The 20,455-nt window shown below is 39.8% G+C and overlaps 1 protein-coding gene across 1 annotated transcript in view; it reads right to left on the bottom strand.

The window, feature by feature from the left end:
* Nucleotides 1-20,455, bottom strand: part of LOC109930284 (pappalysin-2) — a 340,597-nt gene that overhangs the window by 121,639 nt on the left and 198,503 nt on the right. Inside the window, exons 13-15 of the mRNA XM_048602074.1 lie at nucleotides 15,100-15,313; nucleotides 14,180-14,345; nucleotides 1,186-1,363 (exon numbers count right to left, since the gene is read on the bottom strand). Of these exons, the coding sequence (XP_048458031.1) occupies nucleotides 1,186-1,363; nucleotides 14,180-14,345; nucleotides 15,100-15,313 (558 nt within the window). The remainder of the gene's footprint in view (nucleotides 1-1,185; nucleotides 1,364-14,179; nucleotides 14,346-15,099; nucleotides 15,314-20,455) is intronic.

Raw genomic sequence — 20,455 nt, 5'->3', positions numbered from 1 at the left:
ATCACCTCACACTTTGCTCATATTAAACTCCAGATGCCTGCTTCGCCCAAGTACACAACGAATCAATGACCATTTGCAACACGCTGCTCTCAACTTCACTGTTTATTTAACCATCTAACTTAGTCATGCAGCTCTCTGTTCCTTCATCCAAGTAATTTATAAATATTGTGAGAAACTAAAGCCCCAGCATTTTCTTGGACCACCATAATTCCTTTGATAATTGTGTGCAGACCATTATTCCTGCTCTCATGTAAACCCCCTCCCAATCAATTCCTTATCCAACCCAATACTACCTCTGTTTAAACTACTGCAGCAACTGACACTACACAAGACATTATAAAGTATCTACAATACAAACACCGGGAGCATGTAGTCGTTGCAGTTAGCACAAACAGCTTATCCAAGTCAGGATGGTGTGTGCCTTGGAGGGGAACATACAAGTGGTGTGATCCATCTACCTGCTGTTCTTGTTCCCCGAAGAGGTAAGGTTATGGGTTTGGGAGGTGCTGTCAATATACACCTCACTGAATTAGTGCAGTGCATCTTGTGAGGTCTGAACTCTCCTCCATACACCTCACTGACTCTGTACTTCATTTTTCTCCTGTATGACACTCGTTACAATCTCACTCTTTGATCAAACTTTCAACCATCTGATCGAATTCTCCTAACATGACTCAGTGGCATACTTTGTTTTATAATGCTCCTGTGAAATGTCTCATTGGACTTCACTGTGTTAGACATTGCTACATTAACAAAATTCATTGTTAAGGTAGCCTCACCAAGCCCACCTGAGGTTTGCACTTGAACTGAAGCCTCAGACCAAGAACTCTGGCACGGTCCAGCGATCAAATCTGTCCGGGTCGCAACCCTTCCAACACAACCTGTTTGGAGTGGGGGGAAGGGCTGACTTTCTGCAGCTGTTTCTTTTTTCAGAAGAAGACTTCTTGGGATGAGGGTGTCGCTGACTAGACCAGGACTTAAATCTCATCCCTAATTGCCCTTGAGAAGGTGGTGATGGGCCTCCTACTTGAACCATTGCAGTTCCATGTGGTGTAAATACAGTGCTGTGAGGAAAGGAGTTCTCGTGTGCTTTGACACAAAGGCAAATCGCACTTAGATTCCAGCTCCCCTTTTCAAAAGCTCTTATGGTCCAACACTAAACTCCGAATGATTGTATTCATGTACCTTGCAGTTTAGCTGGTGGATTGCAAGAGAACGTACACCTCTTTCCAATGATGGTACCCTCAGGGCAGAAAAAGCCGGCATGGTAAACGTGTGACTGGTCAGGAAAACCACAGTCGATGGGGTCACAGGTCACAAGACGGTCCCATTTTCCATACATGCAAATAAGGGAAATCTCCGTCTGAAAGACCAAAGTCAAAACACATTTTAATCGTCATTGTGGATCACACTTGTTAGAAGCATCAGTATAGAATGTTCTGGAAATTATTTGATCTAAATAATCAGAAGTCACATTTTCAAAAGAGCCCGAGGGGATACAGTACAATATGAATAATTCTCAAGCCAGATATATGCTAAACATTTGAAAGAACCTTCTTAAGTAATTACGACCTTTTAACTCCTTTCAAATGAGTTGAGCCAGCACACAGTTACTCTGTAACCAATTAAAATGGCATCTCCTCAAACATTTGATGGGACATTGAAGATTCAGTCAGTGGAATGAAAACAATCATCACTGGAGAACGTAACTTGCAAAAATCTTATCTTGGGAGACTTGCTCAAGTGTTTTCGTGTATTTGAATCAAACCCAGAAACCCAGGAACATATTTTATTCTGACCGCCTCTGGCTTTCTGAGACATATTTATTCTCCTGAAAATAGAACTTCTCTAAGCCAAAAAAAAAAGACTTATGCAGGTTCGGTGGGTTAATTGCAGAGCCTCTAGGTTTTGATATGGGCCCATTCTTGCTGCAGGGGACTGCTATGTTCAGTTTTCTTGTTATTGCATTTCTCTCTCATGTGTTGAGAAGCAAGCACAGGTGTTCAGATCAGCATGTCACAGAAAGGACAGCAGAAACAAACAGGGGTCAGTTAGTCTGCAAATTAAATTTCCCATAAATTAGAGTTATAGCTGATCTGTACCTTAAAGTCTCCTTGTTTCCATAACCCCTAGTACCTTAGATGAAAACAAAGAATCCCAGATAATCATTATCCTTCCTGGCATCACCCTAACTGCCTAAGCTCTCAGTATTTTCCTAATCAATCTGTTCAAAGATGTTATGACACACCTCTGGGGCAGTGGGACTTGATCTCAGTCCTCCTGGCTCAGAGATATGTCTACTTCTTTTGGACTTCCCTATCACAGGAAAGGCTTTTCACTCCCCTCAAGGAATGTTTGCATCCAAATAGCTTTAATTAACCTGATCAGAGATGTTAGGGCACACCACTAGAGTAGGTGGGACTTGACCCTGGACCACCCGACTCAAGGATAGGGACACTACCATAGGAAACCCTCATGCTTGGGTGCATACAAACATTATTTAGCCTAATTAAGCCTATTCTTCAGGTGATTTGCACAATTGCAGAAGGTCCTGGACAGGCCATGAGAGTGTGCAAAGAAGTGGCAGATGGAATTCACTGTGGGTAAGCGTGAAGTTATGCACTTTGGTAGGAAGAGTAGACCATTTTCTAAATGGGGAAATTCTCCAGAAATCTGAAATACAAAGGGACTTTTCAGTTTGAGTCTCTTAAGATTAATGTGCAGGCTCAGTTGGCAGTTAGGGAGGCAAATGCAATGTTAGCATTCAATTCAAGAAGGCTAGAATAAAACAGCAGGGATGTAATTCTGAGGCTGTATAAGGCTCTGCTTGGACCATATTTGGAATATTGTGAACAGTTTTGGACCTATTTTATAAGGCAGGATGTGCTGGCATTGGAAGGGAGCCCAAAGGAGTGATACTTGGGATGATGGACTTGTCATACAAGGAGCGGCTGAGGACTCTGGGTTTACACTCTATGGAGTTCAGAAGGATCGGGGGATCTGACTGAAACTTACAGAATACAGAGAGGCCTGGATAGAGTGAACATGGAGATGTTTCTATCAGTTGAAGAGACTCCGACCTGAGGGCACAGCCTCAGAGTGAAGGCACAACCCTTCAGAACTGAGCTGAGGAGGAATTTCTTCAGGCAGAGGGTGGTGATGGAACAGACAGAATAGTCTAACTCTGCTCCTATGTCTTATGGTGTTACAGGCCTTGCCCAGGATCTTGGACACAGACAACAAGAAAGTGGACATGGAGCAATCGTAACTGGTTGGGAATAAAAAGTACAGATGACAAGCTTCCCACACTGCAAAACTAAAGAGGCACTGGAAACACCTTTTTTTAACAGGTGGTGAAGGTACCATTGACTGATTCACAAGGTTTAACTAAGGAAAAATTAGCATAATTGACAAAAGCTAAGAAAGTGGTGATAATTTATATTGGGGCACAGTATCTGAGACTAGGAAATTCAAGAGGAACCAGGTATGTACGATAAGTGGAAAGTCACTGTTCTGATTGGCTAACAGATAAACCAGCTTGAATAATATGAAATAAATGCAGCAGTTTTAAAAGAGAAAATGAGTTAGAAATTAAGAAACTTGAGGAAAAAAGAGAATGTAATCTTTGTTTATCCCTGGAAGAATTAAACACAACCATGTGTGCAGGAGATGGCTCCCTGCTGAGAGTTACTAAGCCTCTCATTATTTCCTCTTGTTTACTCTTTCTGTTTGAACTTGTCCTGATTCTCTCCAGAGGTGTGACATTCCATAGGCTCTTGGCATGGGAAACACAGGAGACTTCAGGAGGTTCATAAGAATGAATCTGAGAAAGGAATCCAGAACAAAAATACAATGGATCAAATTTTAGCTTTAGCTATCACTGTGAGACTAAAGCAAAATATTACTGTGAGTGCCAGAGAGGTGTAGAAAGTGGATGGGAGACATAGAGAATTTTTATCAGGAGGGAAAATAACCCATTATTCTTTAAATGATATGGTTAAAATCATAATTTATTAAGATATACAGGAGCTACCCAATCTCTTTTGCTGGAAGGAGACTTTTTTTTCCTCTCACAGAATGCATTGAAAGCCAAAGTGTTAATAAAGTGAATGAATGGACATCATATACCCATTCTTTTGTACAAAGCGTATTTAGAATGAAAAGAACAAATTTGATTTTTTGCTTGTTATGCAGCACCAGCAGAAATAAAATCGCAACCTTCGTCTGACTGTTATGTCTAAAATGTTTCAGGAGATAATACATAATGTGGGTATAGAACAGCTGAAGTCTATTGCATATTATCCACAAAGAGAGGGAGCTTTCGGGTGGGGATGCTCCAGAAGATCAGCATCCACTGCAGCTGCATTCTTCTTCGAAGTCTTTTGCACCTCTGCAAGCTGTACTGCTCGGCTGTGTTAGACATCAGGAAAGATGGCAGAGAAGGGGGAATCTGACACCACGGTTCTCAGGTGAGGGAACTAGAGATCCAGGTTGATAGGCAGTTGGAGGGGAGAGGAGTCCTTCCTGGAGGACTGGCAGAGGAGGTCACATCACCACACACTATGCCAGTGTAGTCAGAGATCGCAAAATGGGTCACTGCTTTCTCCATAGTGAGGAGCACTGGGTAACATTAGAAAATCGCTTGTTTGAATCCAGTCAAAGAGGTAGAGTACTCCAGTGGCATTAATTCATAAATTTGAAGTGTTGGTTAGATTGTGCATAGATTAGAGAAAATTAAATGCGGTGAGGCAAACTAAGTTACAGCCAATTCCTCAATTAGAAGGCTATATTGAGAGCATTGGCAGTACCTCAATCTTATCACGATTGATTTATTAAAGGGATACCGGCAAGTATTGTAGGCAATTTGGGCTAAGGAGGTATCAGCTTCTGATTCACAAAATGGGTCATATCAATGCTGACTCATGCCATTCAGGTTTAAATAATGTTCTAGCTATAATGCAAAGATTTATGAACCAAGTTGTAACTAGTGTAGTTTACATGGATGATGTATTAATATACAGAAACTCCAGGAAGGAACATGCAACATTATTGGGAATCTTATTGGAGCAGCGAAATCTCGCTTCAATTGTATTGGAGCTTGGTTAGAGTGAACCTGGTGAACTGAGTGCAATTTTGATCTCCATATCTCCGGAAAGATCAGGGTAGGGACTTCCATAAAGTGGAACAAAAGTTCACCAGATGCATTCCTGGGATCATGGGACTATCCTAGATGGAGAGATTGCGTAAACTGGGCCTGTACACTTCAGAGTTTCGAAGAATGAATGCTGATCCCATTGAAACCTACAAAGTACTGAAACAGATAGACAGGGTAGAGGCAGGGAAGCTGGTTCCCCTATTTGGGAAGTCTAAAACCAGGTGGCTCAAATTAAAAATAAATTATCATTTTGATCAGAGACAAGGAGAAATTATTTTACTCTGAGGGTTGTGAACCTTAGGAATTCTCTGCCACACTGGGCTGTGGAAGCTCAGCTTGACATAGAGAATGGTAGATTTCTGATTACTGAGGGTAGAAAAGGGATGGGCTGAGTAAACGGCAATGAAGTGTTCCATCAGCCATGACCATAGTGAATGGTGGGGCAGGCTCAAAGGGCTGAATGGCCTATTCCTGATCGTCTGTTATTTAAACTGTTATCGTTGGTAAGATTTATCACTAGATTAGATAGCAATGAGTTTGTGAAAGCATGGATAATTTATCCAAGACACATTATGGGGCAAAGGTAACTGATGTCAAAGATAGCAAAAGTAAAGGCTTTGATAGAACATCCCATTTCTAAAACATAAAGGGAAATCATGATTTATTTTGCAGAGCGTGTGTGGTTTCTATCACATGTTTATGCCAATCTTCAACATAATAGCTGTTCCTCTAATAGATGTATTGCAAAAGCAGAAAAGGGTAAAGAGTACCAGGCAACTTTAGAGAAGCTAAAGGCAATCCTCATGAACGAACTGGTATCGATCACTTTTGACTTCACTGTATCAATTATTGTGTCAATTGATAGTTGTCATTTGGAAATGGTTTTTGAATTAGAGTAGAGAGGTTTGGAGGATACTTTTCCAAGAATTTGAATTAGTATCAAAAAGAACTCCACAGTAGAAAAGGAAACTGATGCTCATAAACACTTTAAAGTTTGCATCTGCCTTGGCCACAAACACTGGTATACTCTAAACCCAAAGCCTTGGTCATTACAGAAAAATATAAAGATTGAAATGTTAGATGATTTCAGTAGAGTTTTCTAATTCAACCTTATAAAGATTGTGCAAATTGCTTAAAATTGAATATAATTGTTAACGCACTATCAAGCAGGTAATGAAATTTAATAGTTTCAAGTTTCAGGAAGTGACAGGAACCTGTATAAATGTCACATAATGTCTGAATGAAGATGAGTGAATGCACGTCTAAACTTTTCTGTTTTATGTTGTATATGTTTTCATGTCTAAATCACAACAAAACACATACGGAATGGCATTTCATATCTCATATGTGGAGGGATGTTGGGAATATATGCTTATATTTAAGGACTGCCTGGAAAAACAGAAAGATTTGCAACTATTTGGACATTCTCTGGATTTAAGTAGGTTTTAACATGTGATTTCTTAGAAATGAAGCCAAAAGTTTAAAGAGCGCTGTGGATAATCTGCTGCTTACTGTAAGTCTAGTGATTTTGGAGAAATAACTAAGCAATGCTTTCAAGGAGATAAGAGATAGGGTGTTATCTTAATTACTGAAAAGAAAACTGGCTTTGAGAGGACTAGGGGACCTTAATGATTATCTCTCTGAATTTTGTTTTATTTTAGAGATTTGTTTCACAGAGTCAGGAGCTGTAAAGAAAGAAAACACCACTGAAGCTGCAAGTCTCCCTTAAATCTTGTTCTTAATTAATGTTTCTGAGAACTTAATAGAGTTTCCAAATCCAGTACTTATGTTTCTTAGTAAATCCTGAAGCAGTGGAATGTGAGCAACTCTTGACAACTTGAATCCATGTTGATTGGAATCAGAACTGAATATTTATCGTTAATCTATAAGTATAACAATTCAGCATCATCAACAAGATATTCAGTGGATAGAGGAGTCATCTTATTCTGTCCTTTGTTTTCAAACCCCTGTTGTTTTTTTTCCTCTTTTGCCTTTTCTTTCAAAACAAAAGCCATATTCTCTGCAGAGACTTGTTGCTTTACGTTGTGAGATTGTGTCTGTAAGTAGGATTAAAATGATATAATTTTACTTTGGGAACATAGCTCAGGTGTTAAAACAGAGTTTGCCACTTACTTTAAGAATAAGTTTTGCATATAATAAGCAGAATGTTTTGAGTTCAGTGGAGAAGCCTGATGGACAACATTCACTCTAAGATGTGCGGCCATGCAGTTTCTCAGTGTTTCTGCGCTCAGTGATCACTGTGCCATCACGGACATTCAGTTTTGGAGGCCATTGCCATGCATAGAGCTCAGAGATCCACGTAGCAGAAAAAATAATTATATGAAATGCTGTTGGTGGATATTTCTTTTATTTTGGAAGGTAGTACAAGGAGAAGCAATTGGCTATGTTAGTAATTGTATCAGCAAATTTACACTAATGGTGCAAGTGGTGGAGTAAAGGGGATTTATCATAACTGCCATGTTCTTGCCTTAGTGATAACAATACAGCAGATTTACGTGAACATTATCCAAATTGGAGAATTTTAGTTATATTACATGACAGTTACATTACATAACCTGGAGAAGGTTAAGCTAAGGTGTAAAACGTTTTGAGAGATCATGATAGAGTGTATGGAAAGGACCCCTTAGTAGGGATGTCGTTAAGGAGTACCATAGATTTAAAGTAATTGGCAGAAGAATTACCGGGAGTTAAGGAGAAGTATTTTCATCCAAAAGTGAGTAAGAGTTGAAAACCAGTACCTGACAGAGAACGGTAGACACAGAAACCTTTCATAAACATTTCATAAAGTACAAAAAAAATATTTGAAATGTTTTAACCTGCAAGGCTATGGACAAAAGTTTGAAAATGAGATAAAACTAGATAGGTTTTCTTTCCAATTAGCACAGACACAATATTCCAATGATTCTGAGATCCAATTAGGGCTTTTTGTAACTGTAACAAGACTTGCATATCTTTGTATTCCACGTGCTGTAAGCTGATGTATTTGATCATTTACATAATTTTTGCACTGTTTACTGTGATTTGTAATTTGTACAGAATCCCAGTGAGATGTAGCATTCCTATCCAATTTTATTACATAGAATTTAAATTGACTGTATGCTGCATTCTACTCAATCCCAGCATATAAAAATTTCAAAACATTAAATATACCAGCATTAATGTCTTGACTCTGATCTGACTCTCCTGAGTTACAGAAATGTTGTTTTGAAGACGAGTCATACTAAACTCAAAATGTTAACTGTGTTTCTCTTTCCACAGATGCTGCCAGACCTGTTTCTCCAGAGTTTCTCGAGCACTTTTTGTTTTTATTTCCAATTTCCAGCATCTGCAGTGTTGTGATTCTATTAAATATTCCACCATGGCTATATTAAACATTATGTTTAGCAAGGACGGTGCATTATCAAATTCTAAACACCTTTGCATAATAGTTGCCTTTGTTGATTTTTAATTTTATTTCTGTCCATGTTAAAAGATTTGTTTTAAAACCTTCAGTTCATTGAAAGACTGGTCCAAGCAACATTTCTTGGCAAAACGCATGTGCATTTATCAAGATTCGGCACATTCACTTCAAAACTATCAGTTGTTCAGTGCTATTTCTGGCATTTCTGCCCTTTATCAGATTGATAGCTTAAAAACAAAAAGGAATTGTTTTCCTATTGTGAATCCCAGATGCAGAGCCAATACCTGTAATGAAAGGAGCAATGAAAACCAGATAAAGATCTTGCCCAAGAAAGCTTGTAGACCATATCAGGAAAAGTGACCCGAAATAAAAAACAGACTGTCATAGTCTGAGGTCCTGGGAAAGAGTGAGTCGTGGAAGTGGATTACACAGTGTTCTTCACCTTGATACAACTTGGCTGTAGGTATGATAACTGCACTATTTTTTGTTTGATTCAATTTGATTTATTATCACCGCATGTACCTAGGTACAGTGAAAAGTTTTGTTTTGCGTGTGGTACAGGCAGGTCGTACCATACGAAATGCATTAGGGTAACAGAACAGAGCGAATAATCCAATGTTACAGCTGCAGAGAAGGTGCACAAAGAGCAAGATCAACATTAAATTTAAAATTTGAGAGGTCCATTCAGAAGTCTAATAACAGCAGGGAAAAAGCTATTCTTGAATCCGTTAGTGCGTGATTAAGCTTTGGCACCTTCGGCCTGATGGAAGGATTATAACCAGGGTGTGAGGGGTCTTTGATGATGTTGGTAGCCTTCCCGAGGCAGCAAGAAGTATAAATGGAGTCAATGGATGGAAGGTTGGTTTGCATGATGGAACTGGGCTGTGGTTTCTTATGGTCCTGGACAGAGCAGCTGCCATACCATGAGACATCTGGATAGAATGCTTTCTGTGGTGCATCTATAAAAGTTGTTAACAGTCTTTATGGACAAGCCATATTTTGCATGCCTACCTTTGCCATAACTATATCGGTTCACTTGGCATCTGCCATCCCTTATATTAGGTCTACCCTCACATCCTTTTTATTTGGAAGTCAATGAAGGAATGTTGCCTATACACTATTTTCAGTACATAAATTAACAATTGTGCGGACAATATTTTATTTCTCATTCAAAAAGAATTGGGAGATTATCAGCTATATGCCAAATTCTGTATATATACAGATGGCTTGTATTTTGCAAGGTCTTTTCTATGGCTATCCAAAGAATGACCAACGTGAATGGTTCCAGGCTAACAAAGCAGACATATCTTTAATTGCCAAAGGCATAACAAACAGTCCCACTTAGATTCGTACTGATCCCAGTCATACTGATCAGTGTTGGACACGTCAGGCTTCAAACTCTTTCCCAAAGTCAAAGACTGCATTGTCAAAGCATAACATCTTGCCATTCACCTGTTAGGCAGCAGTATAAGCTGTCCATAACTACTTCCAAGTTGGTCTAACAAGGGCTAGCTGCAAATGCATTGTATCAGTGATCATGGTGGATGCCCATTAACTGGACAAAGAATGAGACTGAAAACACAGCAGCATTTAATTTTAGTAACTGTCCATGATTGCATCAACAAAATTAAGGGATTTGCACCCTAGCAGGACAGACAAAAAGTCATCAAGGCAATCACTGTGCAAAAAATCGTACCAACAGTTTTAAGCAGTTGATTCTGAAGCTAACAATATTTTTGAATTCTTTAGAGTACAGAAAGCAGGCGAGCTTCCAATAAAATTTTCCCTTTCATGATGATTTTAGCATATTTATCTGTGAAGGTAACGTATCAACACCTCACTTGTGAGTAGCACCTCAAAGGCAGATGAGGAAATCCGTCTGCTCCTCCCAAATTTGGAGGCTGAAACAGAGCTTTAGGCTCAGCACCTAGTTAATGTTGGAGACTGCCCAGATGGAATCATCCCAAGATAAGATCATCGGAGCAGGTGCCAGATTGTCCAGGGTTCAGAATGCTTTGCCAATTCCTACCCTAATGCAAAGCTGGCTGGTGTTTTTCAACGTTTGAAGGAAGATCAAATAAGAGTTTATTTAAGTGCTTTGGAACTTGGTAAACCAGCAAGCAGACTATTTTTGAGCTCTCTGTTCAATAGCCGTTAGGCCATTCAGGACAATGGGAAAAGGAGCAATTGGTTCCATCACTCGGAGCTATGTCACTGAAACAGATGACATTCTCATTCAGTGAGGTCTTCAACTAAAAAGCCCAAGAATCTGCCTTCCTTAGAAGGTCCGGCAGCACATCAGATACCAGTAATAAATGGTCCTTCCGCTCATTTAGGTATGATGTTTCTGTACATGGTAATGATGCATGCTGTTACGTAGCTGAGATTCATAACTTTTCGCAAAGCCTACTATAGGCAATCACTGCAATGAAAAGGCCAATAGTTACAGAGCTGGTCAGCAATTGTGGATTGTATCCTACTTGAGAACTAACCTTTCTACATAGGAAAAGGTGGGGAGAAAGTTTCTGCTGCACATTATATTGCTGGTCTATAATTACAGCAACATTACAGTTGAATTTTAGGACATAAACAGGATATGGGGAAGCTGGGGTTGACCATTAGAAATAGGAACAACATTAGGCCATTGGGCCCCTCCAGCCCTACTCCACTATTCAACAGAATCACAACTGATCTAACATTCCTCATGTCCACTTTCCGACATTTTCTCTGTAGCCATCCATCCAAGTACTGATTAAGGATCTATCTACCTCAGCTTTAAATACTCACAAGGACTCTACCCCCACAGTTCTCTATGGCAAGGAGTTCCAAAAAGTCACAACCAACTGAAAGAATAAATTGCTCCTTATCTCAAATTTTAAACTGGCATCTCTTTATTCTAAAACCATGTCCTGTGATCTTAGACTCTCCCATGAGAGGAAATATCTTCTCAGCATTTACCCTGTCAAGTCCATGTTGATATCTCTCTGTAAACTGTAACCCTCTTGCAACTTGCCTTTCCACTTTTATTTGAGCCGTCTGAAAATTTGGATACAGTACATTCACTTCCTTCCTCCAAGTCATTAATATATGTTGCAAACCCAGCACTGATCCCTGTGGAACCCCACTGGTCACATGTTACCAGCCTGAAGAAGAACCCTTTGTCCCTACTCACTGTTTCCTGCCCATTAGGCAATTCTCTTTGCACACCAATGTACTATCTTCAACACCAAGAGCTCTTATGATTTTGCCACTGTGTGTGTCCTTTGCCTTCTTTGTCGGTTGGAGAAAAGAGTGAGAGGTAATAAAATACACTTGGATCAACAGGACAACTCCTCACTGAATACGGAGATCTTTGATCTTAGCTTGAGTCTTTTTGTTAGACACCTAAACCATTTCCATCCCAGGTAAATACGGTCTGACCAACTCAGAGCAATGAAAAATCCAGTCAACTGGACGATTTTTGTACAATGCCTGCTCATCAAAGGAGTTGAATGTCAAGATTTACTGCAAGAAGTAATAGAAACATCTGTGACATCCAGCAAACCTGAAACATGCCTGACAGAATTAGTTAATAAAAATGCTTTGCAAATTTGCAATAAAACAAATGATTATTTGTGGGATTTGACAAATTTCAAATATCTTTGCATCAGGAAATGAACCAAAATGAGAGATCATTTGATTAGGCAAGAGTCAATGTAATTTTCAGACTAGCAAACGGCTAGTCTTTCAAGACATTATCAGAAGACCATAAAAGTTTCTCTTTGTCCTGGCTCAACCACAATCATGAACAAAGGGATAATTAGTTCATTGCTGTGTGGAATGGTGCTGTGAGCAAATTGGTTGCTGCATTGCCTAATGTGACAACATTATGAATGTACTTGATTCGTTTTCAAGTGCTCTACAATGTCCGCAGGTTAAAAAAGGCTCTAGAAAAATACAAGGTGCAGGGCTGGATGAACACAGCAGGCCAAGCAGCATCATAGGAGCAGAAATTTTCTTTCTTTCTATGGACCTAGTCAGAATTGTTTCAGAATGAAAGCAGAATGGGAAACTATATATTCACAATATAATGTATTGTGTAATAATTTCTTCTCCCATTTCAAACGCTTTCAGCCATAAATCACTTACTCTGATATACATTATGGAGTACTAATGTTTCATAACGTGAACCAAATCATCATTGACGGAACACAATAAATGCTGAAACGGCTAGGTTTATGACAAATGTACAAGTCATTTTAAATTGCTGTTATCAAAACCACATCCTATGGGGCCCTCAGTATAAAATTGAACCAAAAGGGGACATTTCATTCCAGACATTCCTAAGAGACCATAATTGAATTGCAGAGTCACATTGGGATGTATCTGCAAATTTTATATGAAATGGGATGAAAGAAATATTCATCGTTAAGAGATGCAGGGCATAGCTGTGATTTACTTATGTATTAATTTCAAGCAAGGCAGAAGAATGTTAAGATAAATGTAGATTCAAATGCCCCTGCTTTGAGCTTGATTATGCTGTCGGTCCTGAAGATTTAGTGCAGACCATTAGCCATTGTGCAAAAGGATGGAGCAGTGGATATTCAAATGCATTAAAAGCCTTATTTGGATCAATGGAGATGTTCAAGTAGGAATGCCAGATGAGCAAAAGCTCTAACAAGGTGCAGTGCTTCAGGATCACACTGGGAAGAAGTGAAGAATATCTTTCTTGAACGATGATATGGGCAAAGATTTTTTTGCGCGGATTTCACACAACTCACAGCTCAAAACACTTAGCACCTGTAGTGGAAGGCTTTCCTTTCCCATTCTGTGTTCACAGAGTCACACTGGCACAGGTAGAGTCCAATCAGCCAATTAAGCCAATGTTGGCTCTCGCTACAGCAAACCCATTCACCTACTCTATCTACATAGCCCCGCAGATATAATTCTCTCAAGTACTGATCCAAGTTCCTTTTGAAATCTTTCATCATCACCACCTCAGTAAACAGGTTTCAAACCATTACCACTTTACCCTAATGCCTGCATTCTACACCTCTTTCCCTGTACTGAGGAGAATAGCTCCATCTTCTAGAACCTAGCCTTGTTAATAAAAGCCCTCACCCCTGGAGTCATTGTGGTAAATCTTCATACCCTAGTTCAGGCTACAAGAACACAGCCACCATTGGCAGGGTCAGCTCCCTTCCAGATAGAATTATCAGTGGCTTGGATGGCAAGCCAGCCTAATGGGCATCATGTCTCTTTGCAGAGGCCTAGATTATGCAGTGGATGATGAATGAGCATGTTGCATTGGTTTTGGCAGTCTAGCTGATTAAGATGGCTGGCACAGTGAAGACTGTCCTGTAAAAGTCCTTTTACAGCATTGCAAATCAACTTGGAATGAAGAATGTTGGAAGGTATTACCAGGAGGTCTTGTATAGCTTGCAAACTTTTTTTTCTCAGGATCAATCAACTGTGATTCTGTTAGGGTTAAGCATCTGAGCCCATTGAAATGGTATTGCTGCAGTTCAGAATTCCATCTTGCCCCAAATGTATGGTCATATGTCTTACTTCATTCGTTAACAAACATATCACGATTCTTTTTGACAGATGCATTTAACACATACCTGAAGAGGAGCAAGGTGTTTGCCACATATGGTCTTCAAAGACAACCCTTTAGCACAGGCGACATGGCATTCCATTTGCACAATGTTACCTACAGTGCAGTTTACGGTTGCATGGATCACTGACAACGTTTCACACTGCTCTTGACCATAGGAACATCGCACACAACTGTAACAGAGATGGGTTGTCACAGTAAAACACTTTTTTTTAACAGCTCTGCTTTTATGTGACACATTCAATGAGAGATGAAATTTGATGAATTAACATCACAAGAGACAAAGGAAGTATGTTTGGTTTGTTGGTTTGGAGGGCTAGTGAAAGCAAAGCAATGAGCATTACTCTGCCGCTGGCCTTAAAACAATTTTAATCCAAAGGTTAAATTGAAATCTTGTGTTAAGCTTTGCACTGACTATAGGGATACGCTGGAATCTCTGTTGATTGATTCAGACACCTTTCCTTTATTTAAGCTGCTGAAAAATAGGATGAATTTATGAACTCTGTCACTGTGCATTGAAACAAATTGAGTCTGTTGGAATGGGTAGTTAACAGTAATAAACTCTGGCTTTTAATGTTCGTATCTAGGTTTAAATCCAACCCATGCTGAGGGGGTGACAGTTTCCTTTACCCAAGAGCTCTAGGGCTCCTCATTAACAACAGAGTGAGCAGGTGCCACAGAAAAATACCATCAATGTTTGACAAATTTTGACTGGTGTAAGAAAGGAGAAACCATCATACAACTTGGGAGTTCTCCGGGTACCTCCTGCAGCAAGGTATTGAGCATTAACCTACATCCAACACTAGGCCGAACTTGAAGGCACATAATGCTTTCAAAAGGCGTCATGTGCTGGCAACTCCTTGACTTGTGGATGATTGAAAGGGACTCAACTGTGAAGATTTCAATCTAGGAGTATAAAAGTGGTACCTGCTCTTGTGCTTCTTGTATCCCTCTCGGTCAACACAGTTGGACAAGGCAATGGAATTGAAAAGGCTGTACGTCCGCAGAGCTATCCCAGAGACAGCTATGAGTGGTGAGGACAGGTTCAGCAGCATCGATGCCGTCTTATAGAAGGGGAAGTTGTGATTGTAAGTGACATTTATGATCAGTGGGTTCCGCTGGCAGTTCAGTTCATGAGTACCTGCAATCCAATAACACACGTGTATTAAACAACTTGAGTGAACAAAAACTTACAGCGCTTATTTCACCTCATCATGTTTGATGAGAAAGAATCTTCCAGAAAATGCTAAGTTTGACTCAACTGTAATCAAAATCAGATTCAAGTGTACACATTCAATTATTCCAAATCAACTGGTTGATGACTGTGTGTTTCTAACATCTGTTATCTTTGATACCATCATTAACAGTGTAAGCTCCTCTCCTCTCTCAGGGGGTTGACTTTCAGTCAGGGTGAACTTACAATTTATGTTCAGAGACCAACAAAATCCTGTGAATGTTGGAATTCTGAAATAAAAGCGGAAAACACTGGCGAAACTCGAAAGGTCTGGTAATGTGTGGAGAGAGAAGCAGAGTTGATGTTTCCAGTGGCTTTTCTTTGGCTCTGAACAAAAGTCATTGGACTCAAAGTGTTGACTCTGTTTCTGTCTCTACAGAAGCTACCAGACGCAGTGAGTTTCTCTAGCACTTTCTCCTTCAATTTCAAAGACCATACATTACCTGCTATCTGCCATAAGCATTTTACCTACACGTTAGCTTCCAGGTGAGCTTTAAACATTGTGCTTGCTTGCACCAATGAGAAAGGGGCACTCTCCAGTAAGCAGATGCACCAGGCATGAGACTGGGTCTATAGATATCTGTAAATAACATTAAAGTAACTCTGATGCAAAATCAGTTTTCCTGATGATGATTAAGACATTTGACATTGATTCTAGATTGTCTCCCCTTTGTTGCTTTCTCCATTGGTCACTTGATCAAGACAGTGTAGGTTACCAGCTCTTAGATTTTTGTCAACTCATCTCTGCACCTGACTTGTGGGAAATGCTCAGAAACTCAGTTACCAGCTCATTCCTTCACATTTGCACTCATTCCTGCAGCAGACTGACTAATAGAGCTCAGGACAGTAGTGACACACTGTACCATAACCAATGTGGACAAAAGTACTGGGTGGAAAGACACCAATTGGAATCGATGGCACACATCTCTGGCCAGAGCTTAGACCTGATAAACAACTGAAAGTAAAAAAGAACTGAACTATAACTAACACATGGTCATATCAACAAGTTCCCAGCATACTTAAAGGAATGTATACCTCTCAAAGTTATCTTAGATTCTGAACAACTCTAACAGTGATGCCACTAGGATTGTTGCTGTTTCTAATTACTCTTTTCTTTTTTTTTGGAATTGCTAGTCAGAAACTGTATGCAAAAAAATCTTTTCTCCTGTCCTTGTTTATGAGGGTTGGATTGATCGACGCTTATGGACAGTGGTTTATTGCCATCTTCTGCAGGGCAGCTAATCAGGACAGTCTCCTGCTGTTACTGCCTGGATCAGACATACTGGAGCAATTCACAGGTTAATTATCAAACAGTATGGCCACATTACAAATGCATTTTCCATGGACAACAAGTCCTGGTGTAGGGCTTGAACCTTGAGCTTTTGGTCCAGAGGTAGGGAGGTCACCCACTGCACCACAAAACCTCTGGAAGAAGCAAATAAATTGCACAAAACATAACAGATCCTATCCATCTCTGCCAACACTACAGCAAGTATGACAAGGTGTTTAACCTCCCATTCCTAGTCAGGGATGCTCGATACAGAAAGCAGTTGAGGACAAAATATTGGATGCTTTCAAGGAGGAGTTAGATGTAATTCTTAGGGCTAAAGGGATCAAGGTAGGTTTATGGGGAGAAAGATGGATGATCAGCCATGATCATACTGAATGGTGCAGCAGTTTGAAGGTCTGAATAGTCTACTCCTGCTCCTATTTTTGATGCTTCTCCATTTCTTTGTAGTTTGCTTCAGCCTTGGCTCAGTGGTAACTGTCTTGCTTTTTAGTTAGAATATCTCCAGAGATTCAAGCCCAGATCTAGGCTGATCATTCGCTACCAGGCCCAAGATGTGCACTACTGCCTTTCTGATGAAATGTTATATTGAGTTCTCAGTTTCCCGATTAGATGGATGGAAAAGAAGTCATAACATTAATCAAACAAGCTGGAGCATTCTCCAAATGTGTAATTCTTATCCCTCAACTTGGTCATTCACCTCACCATTTTCTGTGGGATCTTGCTGTGTACAGATTGGCCACTATGCTTTCTCGGCATTTCAACAGCAGTTACACTTTCTAAAGCACTCAGCCACTGTGAATCAGCTGAGGACATGCAAGGTGCCATATAAACGCAAATTATTTCTTTCCCACTAATACCACCACCCAAGCCAGGAGTTGAATTTAGGCCTCTCCTGGTCTGCAGGCTATAGTTGCACACCAGCCAAAGCATCTGTCAAGCGCGCCTTCAGGGAGCTGGAACTTATTTTTAAACTCGTACTTTTGCAGCCCTTTTGTTGCCAGCTATGTGATTGAATGAATTTAGCAATGGATTTCTGAACGCTGCATGAATGTTCTAAAGTAGCTCCAACAACAGATCACTGACAGCTCCTCCATAAACTGCTGCAATAAGACATACATGTTCCATGAATTGCCTTCATACCTGAAGAAGCATGAACATTCAACCATTCCACTTTAACAGCTTGTTTCCTTGTGGCTACACAAATTGAACCAGAGGAGGATAAACCTTAATAATTGACAGACTGTGTTGAATTGCCTTGGTGAAGCCTCGCCATCTGAATGATCAGGGACTGGCCCACACTACATTCCATCCACAAACAATAGTTTAGCCTTCTTTAGCTATCTGACTGTTTGGAAACTAGGACAGTACAACACTGGCATTAGGCTCATGGTGTTGAATTCCAGAAAACTACTTGGTGAAGGATGATACTGGAGCCGGTCTTTGCTCTGACTTACAATTATTTGCAGAACATAACAGCTTAAGCACATATCTCCTAAGTCAACCATACCAGAGTTTCAATAGGTGTCTTTTTTTTATTTTGAAACATGTTGTAACACACTTCTATGGCCATCGTATGTGAGGCAGGATGTGACCCCAGACTTTCTGGTTCATTGCATCACAAGATCCTTAAAATAAATGTTATTTTAATTTTTTAAAAATCAACACATTCAGACATGCTATAACACACCTGCAGGGCAGATAGGACTTAAACATGGACCTTCATGCCCAGAGGTAGGGAAGTGACCACTGCACCACATATGGACTCAAATAAAATTCCACCTGCAATGTAATGAAGCACATCTGATGTACAATTAACAGTGTGAGGGAATTTGGTGATTTGGAGAAAGTGGAAATTCAGGATTGTTCACCTTACAGCAGAGAAGCACACATGATAAAGATTTTAAAAATGATTTTATCACAATTCTTCATAACTCAGTAGCAGGAGGATTGGTATACAGGTGACATAGCTTGAAAGTAATTGGTAAACGTGGGAGATGAAGTTTCTTTACGGGTAGTTATGGTGTTCTGGAATGCATATTCTAAAAGGATGACTTAAGGAGATCCACCGGTAACTTTCAAAATAGAACTGGATAAATAAAGGAAGAAAATTAACATCCTTTGGATAGAAAAAAGAAGCAGACAAAGGGGACCAATTAAGAAACTCTTTCCAAGAATCTGCAAAAGTACTGTTGGTCAAATTACTCTTCTCTGCTGTGCAATTCAAGATGGTGCTGATGCACGGTGACTCTTTGCAAGCTCTCTACACCAGATCTTACTCTTACATATCTCACGATTGTTCTATTCTTTTAAACCTCAATTCTAAATCTGTTATTCCTCACTCTGTTCTATTACCCTAATGCACTTTGTTCGCTAATGATCTGCCTGTACTGCATGCAAAACAAAATTTTCACTGTATCTAGGTACACGTGACAATAACAAATCAAATCAAACAAAAATTCAACATGTGAGAGATCCTCAAGATTGTGTCACATACACTATGTTTAAAAATATCAGAGCAAACTATAGTGAAGTCCCAGTGATGTGTCATGCAGTGTCACAGAAAGGAGTTTGCACCAAATGTCCAGGAGAAGGGTTTTTTTGTGAGTAAATATATTAATGTGTGTCTGTGGTGGATCAGAAGGTGGCAAAGCATGGTATTCATTAAGAAGTGATCAATTAAATAGTGTTGGTGAGAGGGAGTAGAGTTTGTTACATTGAAGATATATCTCTGAGGAAGCTAGTATGGGAACAGCATAGCATCATAATGCTAGAAACATTCAGCAGATGAAGCAGCAGCTCTAGAGACAGGAAGAAAGTTGACATTTCAGGTCAATGACTTTTGATCAGAACTGGGCACAAATGAAGGATACAATAGGTTTAAAGGACGTCGATTGTTCTAATACAATGAAGGATAGCAATAGTTTAAAAGGAAGACTTCTGAAGTGCATTTGGAGAATTTTCTTGATCAATTTGCCAAACAATGAAGTGAGGCATTGCTAGATCCATGCAGCTGGAATGAGGTGTAAACAATGAAGTGAGTGTCAATAGGGAGTCATGTAGGAAACGGTGATAATAGAGTCAAGGCTTAGGTTAGCTACGGAAAATAAAAAGGCACGTATTTCAGTAAAAACACTTAACTGCAGGACAATCTCAGGAGGTGAGAAAACAGCAGGCCTGTTTAATTGGAACACAGGCAAAACAAGAAGAAAACATCAGAATATCGCTTAAAGAAATTGTTTGGGTACAGTCAAGATGCTCTGGCATGAAAGGGAAAGGGAGGTAAACCAGAGTTCCTGGGATAGCAAAAGAAATAGAGATGGATTGCATAAGATCTGCTCAGGGCTGGAATGGAACTTGCAGTAGGAGGGACAGGATCAGTAATCATGGTTGCCACAGGCAATATAATTAAAGACAGAAAAATGTTCAACAGCTGAAGTGGGAGATGTGGGTCCGAACTTGTGGGACATTAGCACCAGGAAAATGGGAGCAGTATCATCAAGACAGTCGACATCTGAATCGTGCTGGGCTCAGTGTTCTTGTGAACTGCATAAATAGGGACATAGAGAAGGTTTTAAACTAAATAGTGAGGGCAAGGGATCAAATGTTACATCAAAGAGTAAAGACAAGGTGACAGAGGAATACAGTGAAATGGGAAATGACAGCCAGAGAATAATGGGATGTGACAGAAAGAAACTCTTGGAATAACCAACAATCTACACCAGATGTTACAAAGAAAACAAAAAGCTAAAACTAAAGGC

The sequence above is a fragment of the Rhincodon typus genome, chromosome 10 (assembly GCF_021869965.1).
Source record: "Rhincodon typus isolate 14 chromosome 10, sRhiTyp1.1, whole genome shotgun sequence".
Lineage (NCBI taxonomy): Eukaryota > Metazoa > Chordata > Chondrichthyes > Orectolobiformes > Rhincodontidae > Rhincodon > Rhincodon typus.
The sequence above is the reverse complement of the archived record's forward strand: the minus strand, read 5'-3'. Positions and strand labels throughout refer to the sequence as shown.